Source organism: Caenorhabditis remanei, chromosome III, assembly GCF_010183535.1.
Source record: "Caenorhabditis remanei strain PX506 chromosome III, whole genome shotgun sequence".
Classification (NCBI taxonomy): domain Eukaryota; kingdom Metazoa; phylum Nematoda; class Chromadorea; order Rhabditida; family Rhabditidae; genus Caenorhabditis; species Caenorhabditis remanei.
The window spans coordinates 16,679,470-16,694,677 of record NC_071330.1 but is presented as its reverse complement, the minus strand read 5'-3'; the positions used below and the strand labels follow the sequence as shown (position 1 = coordinate 16,694,677).

Genomic DNA, 15,208 nt, shown 5'->3' with positions numbered 1-15,208 from the left:
AAAAATGGGTAGCAATCAAGAAGAGAACGGTAAATCGCGTTTTTTCTCTGAAAATCCCAAATCTTTGGGATTCTTAGATATTCCAGATGGTGTTGTTGCAGAAAATCTACTGAAATATGTGGATAACGAGTGGGGAACCGAAGCATCGACTCAGGTGTCGACACGACCGGTGGAAGGAGTCGTTGGGGACGTGGTGGGTGGTTTGGGACTGGGAATTGGGGGTAGGGATTATGTTTTCCTGAAAATTCAGAAAATTCCGGTCATTTTGCACCTAAAATCAGCTGGATATCTCAAAAACATAGCGAGTTATCGGTTTTCGGAAATTTTCGAAAATCCAATTTTTCACTAAATGTGGTATAAATCGATTAGTTTTCAGAATTTCAAATAATAAATTATATTTTCGGATTCAGCTCGTCTAGACGCTTCGAATGAGTATACTCGTGCCTTGGTTTAGAATATTTTGAAAATTTCGAGTTTTTCTTATGCGCCTTTAAATTTGTCATTTTCTACAATTTTCGCTGTTTTTCGCTTCGAGACCCAATTTTTTCAAATTTTGAGTACCATATTCAAATTTAGCTTGTCAAGACGGTTCAGAAAAGTATAATCATGACAAGGTTCCGTTCAGATGGGGTCTCGCAGCGAAGTCGAAAATTTCGGGGTACAGTAGTTTTCGAGTTTTCGCGGTGGGACCCAACTTACTCCGAATATAAGCATGAGTATACTCATTCAAAGCGTCTCGACGAGCTGAATTCAAAAATCTAAGTTTCATGTGGAATTTCTGAAAATAAAGTGAGATAGGGTAGTTTTAGTGAATTTGAGCTTTTCGAAAAGTTTCGAAATTCTGTAACTTTTTCATTTTTCGACGAAAAGTGTTGACTTTTAGTGGGAAATACGCACATTTTTCGGAATTTTCTTCGAGAAATAAAAAATTTGGATCACCACTGCTTTTTTTCCAGCCAGTGCCCGCCGAAGTGGAGCAAGTGGAAAAAGAGTTGAAGCAGTCGAGTGAGCGGTTCCGTAGATCAAAAGTTCACTCGGTGACCACAACGACAACGGATACGGAATCAGGACCGCCCGTCCTTCACACCGCCACAACAACCAATGCGAAGAAGTTGACATTTCAAAATATCGAGGCGATCGCCGTGAAGAAGAAGGGCATTCGTCAGGAGATTCTGAAAAAAGTATCTGGAATCGCTCGTCCCGGAGAGCTGACGTTTATTATGGGATCATCTGGAGCCGGAAAAACGACACTTTTGAATATTCTGACTGGAAGGAATCTGAAGAATATCGAGACGGAGGGAGAGGTTTTTGTGAATAAGTTGGTTTTTAGGCTTTTTCAGGAAATCTCAGAACTGCAAAAACTAAAACTACTTTTTCTGAATCCTGAAAATTCCGTCCATTTTGCACCTAAAATCCTCATTCTACGCGAAAAATTGATCAAGTTACAGATTTTCGAAACATTTCGAAAATTTTAGCACTAAAAGCACAATATCTCGCTCTATTTTCAGATTTTCTCATGAAATTTGAATTTTTGAAATCAGCATGTCAAGACGCGTCGAATGAGTATAATCATGCCTATATTCGGTAAAAGTTGGGTCCCACCACGAAAACTAGAAAACTACAGTACCCCCGAAATTCACGACTTCGCTGCGAGACCCAATCTGAACGGAAAATTAGCGTGATTATACTTCTCTGAACCGTCTTGACACGCTGAATTCGAATATGGTACCTAAAATTCGAAAAAATGGGTCTCGAGGCGAAAAACACCGAAAATAGAAGAAAATGTCAAATTTAAAGGCGCATAATTGTCAAAAATTTCAAAATATTCCAAACCAAGACATGATTATACTCATTCAAAGTGTCTTGCTGCTCTGATTCTGAAGATATAAATTTCATTTTGAAATTCAAAAATCTGACCGAGTTATAGCCAATTGAGTAAAATGTAGGATTTTCGAAAAGTTTCGAAAATCCATAACTCGGTCAGTTTTTGAGCGAGAGACTTGATTTTTACTGGAAAATGACCTGAATCTTTCAAACTTGCTCTAAGAAATAAACATAGAAATTTTCCAGCCGCAACATGACACCGGCCGAGATGAAGAAGCTATCCGCCTACGTTCAGCAAGACGACGTCTTCATCGGAATGTTGACAGTCCGTGAGACCCTCCGTTTCGCAGCGAAACTCCGTTCCCCTCATAAATTGGATAAAGTCGAGCTGGAGTCGATTGTCGACGAATTGCTGGTTATGATGAGTCTGAAGAAATGCGAGAATACAAAAGTCGGATCGATGACCGAGAAGAGTTTGTCGAGAGGCGAGAGGAAACGGTTGGCGTTTGCTTGTGAGGTAAGGCTAAATTCTGGGAATTCTAAAAGTCCAGAAAATTTTGTAAAAGTCGTGCTTAAAATCAAGTTTCTAGCAGAAAAATAGGCGGAGTTAAGGGGACTCCAAAAGTTTTTGAAAATTACTGAAATTATAAATTTTTATGGTTTTTTTCTTTGAAAATCCATCAAATTCTGCTTATTTTCCACTAAAAACCACCAATCTCTGGTGGATTTTCGAAACTTTTCGAAAATCCTGAAACTACCGTATCTCGCTCGGTTTTTTGAGTATCCCTTTGAAATTTACTCGATTGCTTCAATTCTTTTTCGCCTTGCTCCACTTCGGCGGGCACTGGCTGGAAAAAAACAGTGGTGATCCAACTTTTTTTTTATTTCTCGAAGAAAATTTCAAGAAATGCGCGTATTTTCCACTAAAAATCATCAATTTTCGTCAAAAAATAAAAAAGTTACAGAATTTCGAAATTTTTCGAAAAGCTCAAATTCACTAAAACTACCGTATCTCACTCTATTTTCAGAATATCCACGTGAAACTTAGATTTTTGAAATCAGCTCGTCAAGACGCTTCGAATGACTATAATAATGCCTAGGTTTGCTTGAAGTTGGGTCCCACCACGAAAACTCAAAAACTACAGTACCCCAGAAATTCACGACTTCGCTGCGAGACCCAATCTGAACGGAATTTTGGCATGATTATACTTTTCTGAACCGTCTCGGCGAGCTGAATCCGATAAACTTAAATTCAATTCGAAATTCTAGTAATTGATCGATTTATAGTGCTTTGTGGGAAATTTCAATATTCGAAAATTTTCGAAATTCTGTAACTCGCTTATTTTTCGAGGTATCTTACTGGTTTTTAGCTCAAAATACGCCAAATTTTTAGAATTTTCATCCGAAATATTCCAACTCCATTTTCGACCTTCCAGATCCTCACCGACCCGCCGATCCTCTTCTGCGATGAGCCCACCTCGGGTCTCGACTCATTCATGTCTCACCAAGTGATCAAAGCTCTCCGTCAACTGACTTTCGAAGGAAAAACCGTCGTTTGCACTATCCATCAACCATCCACTTCTGTCTACCATATGGCTGATCAGTTGATTCTACTCTCACAGGGATACGTGGCGTATTCTGGACCCGCTAAACAGGTGGACGCGTTTTTTGGAAGGTACGGTATCTTTCCTTGAAAATTTTGAAAATTCTGGATATTTTACACTAAAAATCAAGTTTCTACGTCAAAGATTGACCTAGTTATGGATTTTCGAAACTTTTCGAAACTTTTCGAAAATTTTCGAAATTCCATAACTAGACTCATTTTTGACGTAGAAACTCAATCTTGGGTGCAAAATAACCGGAATTCTCAGGAGATTTAGGTAACAATTAATTCTGCCTATTCCAGATGCGGCTACCCGATTCCCAAGTTCGTCAGCTCTCCCGACCACTTCATGCGTGTGATCTCCCACAAATCCTTTGAGTCGGAAGACGAATACAACCGTCGAATCGAGCGAATCGTGCTGGAACACGACACAATCCAAAAGGAAAAGTCGGCTCACTCATCGACTCACTCGTCCCGTCGTGATCTACCAGTAGATCTGAAAGACGTGTTCCCCAGGACATGGTGGTGTCAGTTCTATTACATTTTTCATCGATCCGCCACTCAATTGTACAGGGAAAGGGCAGTACTGGTGGTCAAGCTTATTCAAGTAAGATTTTCTTGATTTTCCGTAAAATTGCGGTCATTTTGCACCCAAATTCATCTGGTTACGTCAAGAATTGACGGAGTTATGGATTTTCGAAAATTTTCGAAAATTTTCGAAAATTTTCAAAAATCCAAAATTCACTAAAACCTTCATAACTCGAACAGATCACAGAATTTCGACATTTAACTAAAAAGTTTGAATTCAGGGTGTCGAAACGCTTCGAATGAGTATGATCATGCCAAGATTTGAAGTAAGTTGGGTCTCACCACGAAAACCGCCTGGGGTACTGTAGTTTTCGTGGCGGGACCCAACTTGCTCCGAATCTGGGCATGATTGTACTCATTCGAAGCGTTTCGACGCGCTGAATCTGAACATATAAGTTTCATTTTGAAATTCTGAAAGTAGAGTGAGATACGGTAGTTTCAGTAATTTTGTGATTTTCGAAACCTTTCGAAAATTGGTCAATTTTTAGCGCGGAATGCTGATTTTAGGTGCAAAATGAGCGCAATTTTTAAGAGATTTAGGGAAATATAGTTTTGGTTAAAATCTAAATATATTTTGGGAAAATATCAATTCCACAGACCCTCATCATGAGCACGATGATCGGCGCGACTTACTTCCAAATGAGCATCGAGAAAAAGTATTTGATGAGTTTCAAAGGATTTGCGTTTGTCTCCGTCCAAATGATGCATATGTTGTTCATGATGCCGGCGATGACAGTTTTCTGGAAGGACTACCCGGTCGTTGTCAGGGAGTTTCAGGCGAACATGTACTCGCCAAGTGCCTACTACTTGGCGAAGACTACTGCTGATGTGAGTTTGCATTTTTTGGGTGAAAATTGTTTTTTCAAGAAAGTCAAGGAGATTCCGGTTATTTTCCATTTAAAATCAGGTTTCTACGTCAAAAATTACCGGAGTTGTGGGTTTTCGAAAATTTTCGAAAATCCAAAATCTGGTAAAATCACCATAACTCGGTCAGATCTCAGAATTTCTACTCAAAACTTATATTTTTGGATTCAGCGTCTCAAGACGCTCCGACCTAATATAATCATGCCCAGATTCGAAGCAAGTTGGGTCCCGCCACGAAAATGACCTGGGGTACAGTAGTTTTCGTGGTGAGACCCAACTTAGTCCGAATATAGACATGATTATACTTATTAGAAGCGTCTCGGCGAGCTAAATTTGAAAACTTAAGTGATATTTGAAAATTGTGAAATCTGAACGAGTTACGGTAGGTTTAGTGAATCTGCAAACTTTCGAAAAACCGAAAAATTTCAAAGCCTCACAACTTTGTCAAATTCCAACCGTTTTCAATGATTTTTAGCTCAAACTCTTTCAAATGTTCCAAATTTTGATTATTTCAAGTTTTCAGAGCGTCCAATACCTGGTCTTTCCCGTCATATTCAGTGCAATCCTGCTGGGAATGACAGCTCTTCCATTCAGTGGTTATGTGGTCACTCACTACTTGATTATCAATATTTTGCTCAGTTTGAATGCGTGTTCGATTGGTGGGTACGAAAAATTTGTAGAATAATCAGGAACTAATTGAAATAGGAACAATTCTGATTTTTGGTGTAAAAATCAGTTTTGTACCTTGAAAAGTGGAAAAGTAACGGATATTTAAAATTTCTTGTTTTTGGGGTGGAATTTTTTTGAGTTTTGAATAGTTTTAAGCTCCGCAACTTTTTTTTCTTATTTTTATGAAAATTGCGGTCATTTTGCACCCAAATTCATCTGGCTTCGTCAAAAATTGACCGAGTTGCAAATTTTCGAAATTTTTCGAAAATCCCAAAATCACTAAAACCTTCATAACTCGAACAAATCTCAGAATTTCAAAATTTAATTTAAAATTTTGGATTAAGCGTGTCAAAACGCTTCGAATGAATATAATCATGGACATTTTTGGGTCCCACCACAAAAATCCGAATTTAAAGGCGCATATCGTAGGCGCGATACATGACTAGAAGCGAACCTATGCAAGAGTATACTCATTTGAAGCGTCTTGACACGCCGAATCTGAAAATATAAGTTTCATTTCAAAATTCTTGATTCTGATTAAGATATGGTAGTTTAAGTAAATTAGAAAAGTTTCGAAAAGTTTCGAAAATCCATAACTCGGTCAATTTTCAACGTCGAGATCTGATTTTGGGTGGAAAATGACCGGAATTTTCTGAATTTTAATCCGAAAATTGCAGCTCAATCCTTCGCGGCGATGTGTGGCCACCTTGCCACCGGAATGACCGTCCTCCCAATCGTCGTCGTGCCTCTTATGGTGTTCGGTGGGTTCATGATTAACTACGACTCGATTCCCACATATTTCTTGCCTCTCGCCTGGGTCTCTTGGTATAAATACGGTTTCGAGGCAATCACTATTGTCTATTTCGAATCAATCGATAAAATTCCGGGATGTGATGTGGGCGGAGCCAACACTACAGTAGTCTCCATGTCGATGGAAGACAACTGTTCGACTGGCGCCGAGTTTATTAAGGTTCAAGCGTTTGAGGTATGCAAATGCGCCCTGATGGACTCGAAAAATTTAAATTTTGTTTCAGGTTTCTAACTTGTGGCTCGACTACACCGTCATTTTGGTTGCCCTTCTGTTCTGGAAGATTCTGGGAGTGGTGGCGTTTAGTTGGAGAATTCGTAGAGCTTGAACTACTTGATTTGGAATAAAAACTATTGAATTTTTGTTTTCAGCGTGTCAAGACGCTTCAAATGAGTATAATCATGCCAAAAGTTGGGTCCCACCACGAAAATACGAGTTTAAAGGCGCATACCGATACACGACTAGAAGCTAATCAATGCATGATTATACTCATTTGAAGCGTCTTGACACGCTGGATCCGAAAATATGAGTTTCATTCAAAAATTCTGAGATCTGGACGAGATACGGTAGTTTGAACAGTTTCGAAAACTTTCGGAAATCTAAAAATCCTTCAATTTTGGACGGAGCAAGCTGAAAGTTTTATGTCACATTCTGAAAGTCACACACTCTAAATCCATTTATTCACAATAAAATCTCATAATCCAATTCAAGTAATTGCACATTTCAATAATCCAAGTATTCCTCTGCAATCTTTTCTAATTCTTAACTCCCTTCGGCAATCCATTTCCCTTCACAGCCATATCCAAGTAGGAGTTGTTCATCTGGTGATAGATACTGAGTTCAACTCCATGTCTAACCGAGAGACAGTAGACAACTCCACACTGAAGCCAACCGATCTCTTGCCAAGTGTTAAACGAGGAGTACCGTTTGTCGACCAATCGTTTGAAGGCGTCGTCGAAAGTCATCTGTTCGTTGCATTCCATGTTACGCGAGATGTATTCCATTCCGATGATGAGCATAGTGGGTCCGGTGCCAGATGGAGAGTGCACGATCACGGGGGTCTGGAATGAAATAATAAGAAATATTGGAAGAGTCATTTTCAACACTTACAGTACTACTGCTACACTCAGTCAGAATCATTTCCAACTCGGCGTGACTAATCGGTGGCAGCAGCTGTCCTTGAGCCCAGTTCTTGATTTGGAATTGTTTCACACTTCTCGTCAATTTCTTCTTTCCATCGGTTATCTTCAGTTGGCGAACCACAATATTTTGAGAGTTCCCACCGAATTGAGTCTCACTTTCAGTCATCACATTGAACCGCCCGAATTTCGCACTGCCGACTCCCTGATGGTAGTAAATGCCAGAGGTATTTGAGTCTTGAGCCATTATGATGTATTCTGAAGAGTCTTTGACTATCAATTCGAGGAATTCTTCACGGGTGTCGTCGTGTTCATTAGTGGCTTCCATTGGGGACTGGAAATGAAGTGGTAACATTTTCTGACTTTTAAAATACATTTTGGTTTCAAAACGTCTGGTTTTAGAGTCATTTCGAAACCGAGGCGGTTAAGAACTGATGAATTTCAAAACCAGTTATTTCAGAACTAAAAAACAGACTAGTTTTGAGACGTCTCAGTTTCAAAACGTCTGGCCTCAAAACTTAGCTAAACTAGAAAGCTCGAGAATGCATATTTTCAAAACTTGGACGTTTTAAAACCAAATTCTTTCAAAACCAAAGTGTAATCAAGCCTATCGTTTTAAAACTAAAAGTTAGTTTAAAACCGAGACTATTTAAAACTAAGACATTTCAAAACCCGGACACTTCAAAACCGAGATTCGCAAAAAAAACTAGATTTTTTTCTCTATTAGAACAAAATTGGTTTAGAAACATCTGATTGTTTTATTTTTGTACCCCTCTTCCCTCTCAAATACCTGCATTGCATAGAAAATTGTCCCGATCCTAGTCCTAAACCGATTTCCGTGGAGTCTTATACTTTGTAGGGCGGTGTACGGCATCAGTCGGATATTTGGGTCACTGGAAATTTCAAATTCATTTTAAAAGTACAATTCCTGACAAACTCACAAATATTTCCTCGGGTCAAGTGGGATATACGGAAATCCTCGTTCCTCAGAATTTGAAGACGACTTGACATAATTCAGAAGTTGCATCCATTGCTCGAACTTGACAAGAGTTCTTATGATAATCTGATTAACAATGACAATCACAATGATATCCTGAGTGAGCGGTGGTGGGTATTCAGCTGGTTCGTTATCAATTATTTCACATTCGATGACTTCTTTTCGGAAACACAGCCACTTCTTTTTCCAGCTGATGAACGATACGACAGCAGATACGAAGACAACAAAGAGAACACAACTAATGATTATATATCTGGAAAATTGAAATTTCGAGGTTTGGGAGTTTAATGCAAATTGTTTTGCAGTTTGGGTCAGAGTTGAGCGGGAAGCGGTTTTTGAAATGGCGGAAGGCAGAGGCGCAAGAAAAAAAAAGCCATCAAGCGGAAGGCGAAATAAAATCACATTCTTAGCTTTTTTGCAAAAACCTCAAAAAATATCAGTAAATTCAAGTAGGCGCAGAATTAAAGGCGGAATTCCGCTCAACCCTGGCCCTGGCTGTTTCGATTTGTTCAGAACAATTTTTGTAATAAAACACTTACATATAATGTTCATCAGCTTTAGCAGCAGCTTTCGCATTAGCTGTTTTGTCTTGATCTTCTGGTTTGTCCTCAGTAAAACAATTGTCCAAGAAATCACCAAACTTCTTGAATGCATCCGCCGCACTCTTGAAGTGTTTGGCAAAATCCAGATCCATCGATGAGATTTTAATAAATTCCGATCTTATTTGATATAAACCTTCTCTTCTGGTATCGTTCAATTCTATGGGAATGTAATAATTCAAAACGGAGATCAAAGAATTGAAATCGAAGTTCATATTGGGAATCCCTTCCAACTCTTTGAAAAAAACAGAAACATTCGAGATATTTTTCATTTTTCGGAAATTGATTTTTTCAAGTGCTTCTTTGAAATAATTGGAGCTGCTTCGAAATGCCAAATTGCCCGTTCCTAACTTCCATTTCTGTTCTAATTCTAATTTTGTACCCGATTTGTCCACTCCATAATTCGTATATTCGATGGCATCCCGCATTTTTTCAGGTTTGTTCACAAACTCCATTTTGTTCAATTCAATTAGGTTCTTAACAGATTCAACAGCATTATCAATTTTAGCCACAATTGCTCCATCAATCGTTTTCAGTTTTTCCCAGCTCACGTTGAAATTAGTGTTCTTCAATATTAGCGTCGTTTCTTGTTCGTCAATCAACTTCTTCATGTCAGCCAATTTTTCAATAAATGCATTAACATGATTCACTCCCTCCTCGCCAAAATTTCTTAAGTTTTGTAAAAGACGAACATCGTGGTATCCCATGCTGATGTCATGTTCATGATCCCGGAAACATTTATTAAATTTGTATTCTTCATTTGCGAACTTTGACTTCATCGCGCCCTCTAAGTCCTCGTTCCACGTCAAAAATCTATATAAGCTATTTTGAAACTCTCTTGCATCAAATTTGTTAGAAAACTCCATCAGTCTGTCTACCGATTTCTTCAGTTTTTCCATGCTCCCACTAGTTTTCAGTTCATCGAATACACGTGTAAGCACTTTGAACTGTAGGTCGGAACTGTGTGAATCCTTGTACTTGTTAATTATACTTGAGACACTATTAAAATCATCAATAAGCGGTTGAAGTCCTTCATAAAGAAGCTTTGTGTCCAACAAGATTGAAAATTGTTCAGCCGCTTCGCGTGAATACTTTGGTGACTGTAAAGCACCACTCACTTCATTCCAACCTATCTCACCAACATCCTTAAGACATCTCTCCAAAGTATAAGAATAATCATAGTCTTTACTATTTCCCTTTCTTTCTCTTAAGAAGTCAGCGATCAAGTACATATCCTCAATAGCTATCCCTGTCTTGTAATCAGTCGATAAACTAAAGTTACTCAACTTTGAATTATTCTTCAGTGCAAAAATTGGATTCAAAGAATGAATTAGTTTTCTTCGTCTTTCCTGGTTCATTCCCAGTGCATTATCCATCCAATCCTCGTTTATTTCCGATGATAACCGATTTAATGCTTGAAATCCTCGGAGATCTGCAGACGGCTGGTTAGAATATTGCAGGAAATTCGTTTTGAATGTTTGAAAATCATCTCCGACGTTTTGCATATTCTTTTTCAAATCATCTATTAATTTGTATTTGTTGCTGATGGAATATTTCGATTCTACACTCGCATTCAACATTTTTTGTAATTCGTTTCTGAAGTATAATGAGAACACAAGTCTTTCCGGTTGATCCATAACTGATCTTCTAACTTCCAAATTCCAATCTTTGAAAGAACTCAAAGCAGTTAAGTGTTGATTCGATGCAATGATAAATGGTTTAGCGTATTCGATCGAGTCAAGCACGTTCGTGAACAGTTTCACGTCTTCATTCATTTGTTTTGTTGTCGAACTACCATTAGTAAATCCGTTCAAAGCATTTAAAACAGTTGAAACCTTTCTGAGTGGCGGCCATGACTCGTTAAACTGGGCCCATTCGAATTTTTCACGAAGTTCATTGATTTTGTTGGAGAAATCAGTTCTACTCGGAAACTTGTCGATTGCTGGCAGATCTTTCATTGAGTTTTGCATTTCATATAAATAAATTACTGCATTTTCTCCATCACTTACATCTTTTCCAATCTCAGATATAGTCTTGTTCACTACCTCCATAAATTCCAACATGTGAGTCGTGTTCATATTTTTCAAAAAAACTATATCCAGTTGTCCAATATTCAGAAGCTCTCCGATTTTGTAGTGCATTTCTGTCTTGTTTATCAAATCGGATTGCAACAGAATAGTGTTTGCTAGACGAGCAATAACAGACATTTTATGCAGAAACTCACCGAATAATGGATTATTGGCTGAAAATGGAATAGTTTTGATGATAACGGTGTGAAATCTTACATTGTCTTTTGACACGTTTAGCATGACTCAAAAAGTTACCCAAATCAAATGGATATCGAGAGTTGGGAGGAGATGAATCTGAAAGTTATAGGGGTCATAAATGAAAGTTATTAGGGGTATCGAAAAAGAACGGTATGTCATACTTGGAGATGCCGAAGCAGATGCAGAATCAGATAGAGCAGTGTTGGAGAAGTTGGATGGAGTATGGATTGCATGAAGAGTAGGTTTTATAAAATCTGGAAAATGTTGGTTGAAATCAAAATGACTTGGAAAATCTGAGCTCACTATTGTGAACGGACGGAGTTTTAGAAGCTGATGATGTGCTCACTGACGCATCAATGTTTGTGGAATAGCCGCCATTGACTGAAAATAAACTTTTTGTATTGATTTCTGAATTATAACTTACCGCTGAGAAGAATTGCAACGACTAGCACGTAATGTATACATTGCATTTCGGCGACTGGCTCTTGGGTAAATTGGGAATAAATTATTTTCGGTTTTTCCTTCGAAATGTTTAAATGGGGACGGAGTCGGTTATTGGGGGTAAGGTCACGTTGGCGACGAAATGTCACAACGCGCGATTTTATCATTACAGTTTTGCCATGATGACAAGGTAAGGTCACACGTACATATTTAGGGAATGGGCTATTGAATGAGTTTCTGTAGTGTTTTGGGTGAGACCCTAGGAATGATTATACTCATTCGATGGGTCTTGACACGCTGAATTCTAAAATCTACGTTTCATTTGAAATTATGTGATCTGACCGAGTCATCTTACACCGTTATCATCAAAATGATTCAATTTTCAGTCAATTATCCATTATTCGATGAGTTTCTGCATAAAATGTCTGTAATTGCTCGTCTAGCCAATACTATTTTGTTGCAATCCGATCTAATGAACAAGAAATAAATGCATTTTGAAATCGGAGAGCTTCTTTATGGTAAACTGGATATACCGTAAAAACTGTATTAGAGCGACATGTCGCTCTATTTTTCAACCTCGTCTCAGAAAAATTCTGTGTATTCAGAAACTCATTAAAGTTGAACGGAAAACATTATTTTGAAAGTTCTATTTGTTGATCTAGAGGTTACTATTCACGCTGCTTCTAATCAGAATCAAGAAAATACATTGGGATAAACATATTCATGAATCCTGATTATAGATGGGTGTCGTTCTATTAGAGGTGTCGTTCTATTAAAGGTGTCGCTCTAATACAGTTTTTACGGTAGCTTTCTTTAAATCTGAACACACCGCTCACATGTTGGAATTCATGAAAGTAGTGAAAAAGACTATATCTGAGATTGGAAAATCTGAAAGTGATGGAGAAAGTATTATATGCAAAGCTCAATAAAAGATCTGCCAACACAAAAGTATACTCAAACAGAGATTGGATTACTGTAGTTATTTTTGTGGTGAGATCTACCTATGGCATGATTATACTCATTGGAAGCGTTTTGACAACCTGAATCCAAAACTTCGAGATAAAGTTTTAAATTCTGAAATCTGTTTGAGTTATGAAGGTTTAGTGAATTCGGGATTTTTTTTGCAAAACCGACAGTATGCATTGCTACGGTACATCTGACACACGTATATCCACGAGATCTCTATCTCCCCACTTGAGTCCTCTGGGAAGAGTCTGATAGCCATCTAATACCATCTGCCACGTGGCATCCGCCCAATTATGTACGCAACATCTGGGAACTGGGAACATCTTGTCAGACGGTGACATGACAAGGTGATCTGATAACATCTTGGAGCCATCTGCCTACGCAACCTATGGGAACATTACCCCCATTGTGACCTCTAGGAAGATAAGGACCATCTGCCACGTGGCCTATCTAATTAGTCGCCTAATTATCTACGGAGCCTATGGGAACATTATCTGGACCATCTGCCACGTGGTCTCTCTAATTACTCAGGTGCCTAATTATCTACGCAACCTCTGGGAACATCTTGTGACGAGATCTGATAGGAGCCATCAACCTCCGGGAACATCACCTAATAAGCCACGCCCCCAGAACACTACCCAGACCCCGCCCTTTTTGCTCCAAAAAACCGTATAAAAGGAGCACGAGATGTATGAAATCCTCAGATTAGATTGCCTACTGGATGGCTGTCGCTCTGTTACCTTATTCTTTTTGAATTCTAAATTCTAGTTATTATTTTATTCTCATTCTTACTTTACTGCTATCTGGATTCTTCAAATTGCTTCAATATAAATTTCTGTGAGTTTGGGACTAAAAACTACCGGTGGCCTTTTAAAACTTGTATTATGGATTAGAAATTTCTTTAGTACACCTTTAAAGAAGTCGTGCTGCCATAATTTTTTTCAGAAATTCAATAAACCACCAAGGACGTCCACGCAATTATGGGCTGCTTCAGTTTGGATGGAATTTGGATTTCCATGAGCATAGTGGAAATTTGGTGAGTTTTTTCGTATTTTCTTCCAATAAATTAAATATTGGTTACAGGGGATATCATGGAATTCAATCAGTTTCCGATTGCCGTACAGATGCATGGTTCACAAAAATGGAAAATTTGTCACAAGAGGATTTCCCTGTTAATTACTACAGACTTCCTATCAACTCTTGTAATGCTTCAACAAATACACAAGGTGAGAAACTTTTCCGAACAATTCTCGGATCGGAAAATGGAAGAAACGGGAAAAATCTTGAATTTGTATGAAAACTCTCATTATGTTAAGACTCGGGAAACATGTTTTTGAGCACAAAATTAGAAAAAATTTCAGCTTTTCTACATCCATATTTTTCTGGTTTATTGTAATAGCACTGTACAAAAGATTTCAAACGATTGAAATTGAAATTTTTTAATGAAGCAAGGAAATTTTGAACGTGAGCCATAGTCTCGACTCTCAAGGTGTAGGATTTTCAACTTGTAGACGCTACTGAAAGTGCCAAACACCCCTTAAGGAATATTAGCCTACTTTCATTATTTGAAAACTTTGTTTCAGATTCCAGCACTTGCCTGTACCTACGGAAAAGATTAGGGAGTTCCAACGACAATGACTGAACTGAAAGGATACAAAAATATCGGGTAAGTAGATTTTCCAAACTTCGACCTGGTTTTTCTTGAATACCAGATCCCGCCGGCAACAAAAGGTACCACAAAAAAATGATCGGATCCAGAGTTCAGAGAAGAGGATGCTTCAGAAATAAGTGACGGGGATGCTGATCTAAAAAATCTTTATTCAAGTAGGGATGAAGAAGATGATGATGATATTGAAAAATTGACGACTCGCCCAGAGAGTCGAGATAGTAAAAATTGGAGTGATGTTTACAATGATGATGATGACCAAGACGCTCTTGAAGACAACGGTCTCGATTCGCTTTCTGATCATGTCGAAGAAGAAAAAGAAATGATGGATACAGAATCAGGTATGAATCACGTTTTTGAAATAAGGGATATTCTTATTCTTTTTTTATTTTTTAGATAAATTATATGAATTCTTTACCGAGTGCATCGACATATCTTTCAATTTCAGGGCACGGTTTCAGTTCTATTTACACTGATTTCGAGGGCAAAATTTTCATTTGCTTGCTCATCTTCATGGATTTTGTTGTCCTCATCATGAAGTCTCGATAAAGATTCATGTAAGTAATTTTTCTCCGACCGATGAATTAAAAAAAACATATGTATCTTATACATGGTCAAAGAAGAAGGAAAGGGAGGACACCGATAGTTGGTTCAGAAAACAAGAGAAACGGTAGTTTTTGTAATTTTTGTCCAAAAATCGAAAATCCCGAATTCTCTAAAACTTTCATAACTCGAGCAAATCTCAGAATCTCGAATTTTAACTTAATTTTTTGAATT

General features: G+C 38.1%; 3 protein-coding genes across 3 annotated transcripts; 2 read left to right on the top strand and 1 right to left on the bottom strand.

The window, feature by feature from the left end:
• Positions 1–4: 4 nt before the first annotated feature.
• Positions 5–6,684, top strand: GCK72_011697 (uncharacterized protein; the record flags this gene model as incomplete). Its single annotated transcript, XM_053728629.1, has 11 exons — positions 5–29; positions 87–193; positions 957–1,318; positions 2,071–2,341; positions 3,261–3,499; positions 3,731–4,034; positions 4,237–4,281; positions 4,613–4,843; positions 5,403–5,538; positions 6,226–6,533; positions 6,583–6,684. The coding sequence occupies 11 exons, from the start codon at positions 5–7 to the stop codon at positions 6,682–6,684; spliced, it is 2,130 nt and encodes a 709-aa protein (XP_053588206.1).
• Positions 6,685–7,111: 427 nt separating this feature from the next.
• On the bottom strand, positions 7,112–11,828 carry GCK72_011696 (uncharacterized protein; the record flags this gene model as incomplete). The annotated part of the gene is made up of 9 exons (XM_053728628.1): positions 7,112–7,417; positions 7,467–7,829; positions 8,286–8,388; positions 8,437–8,745; positions 9,032–11,333; positions 11,377–11,454; positions 11,520–11,612; positions 11,662–11,739; positions 11,783–11,828. The coding sequence occupies 9 exons, from the start codon at positions 11,826–11,828 to the stop codon at positions 7,112–7,114; spliced, it is 3,678 nt and encodes a 1,225-aa protein (XP_053588205.1).
• A 1,917-nt stretch (positions 11,829–13,745) lies between these two features.
• On the top strand, positions 13,746–14,980 carry GCK72_011695 (uncharacterized protein; the record flags this gene model as incomplete). Its single annotated transcript, XM_053728627.1, has 4 exons — positions 13,746–13,801; positions 13,849–13,991; positions 14,524–14,772; positions 14,880–14,980. The coding sequence occupies 4 exons, from the start codon at positions 13,746–13,748 to the stop codon at positions 14,978–14,980; spliced, it is 549 nt and encodes a 182-aa protein (XP_053588204.1).
• Between the last annotated feature and the right edge of the window lie 228 nt (positions 14,981–15,208).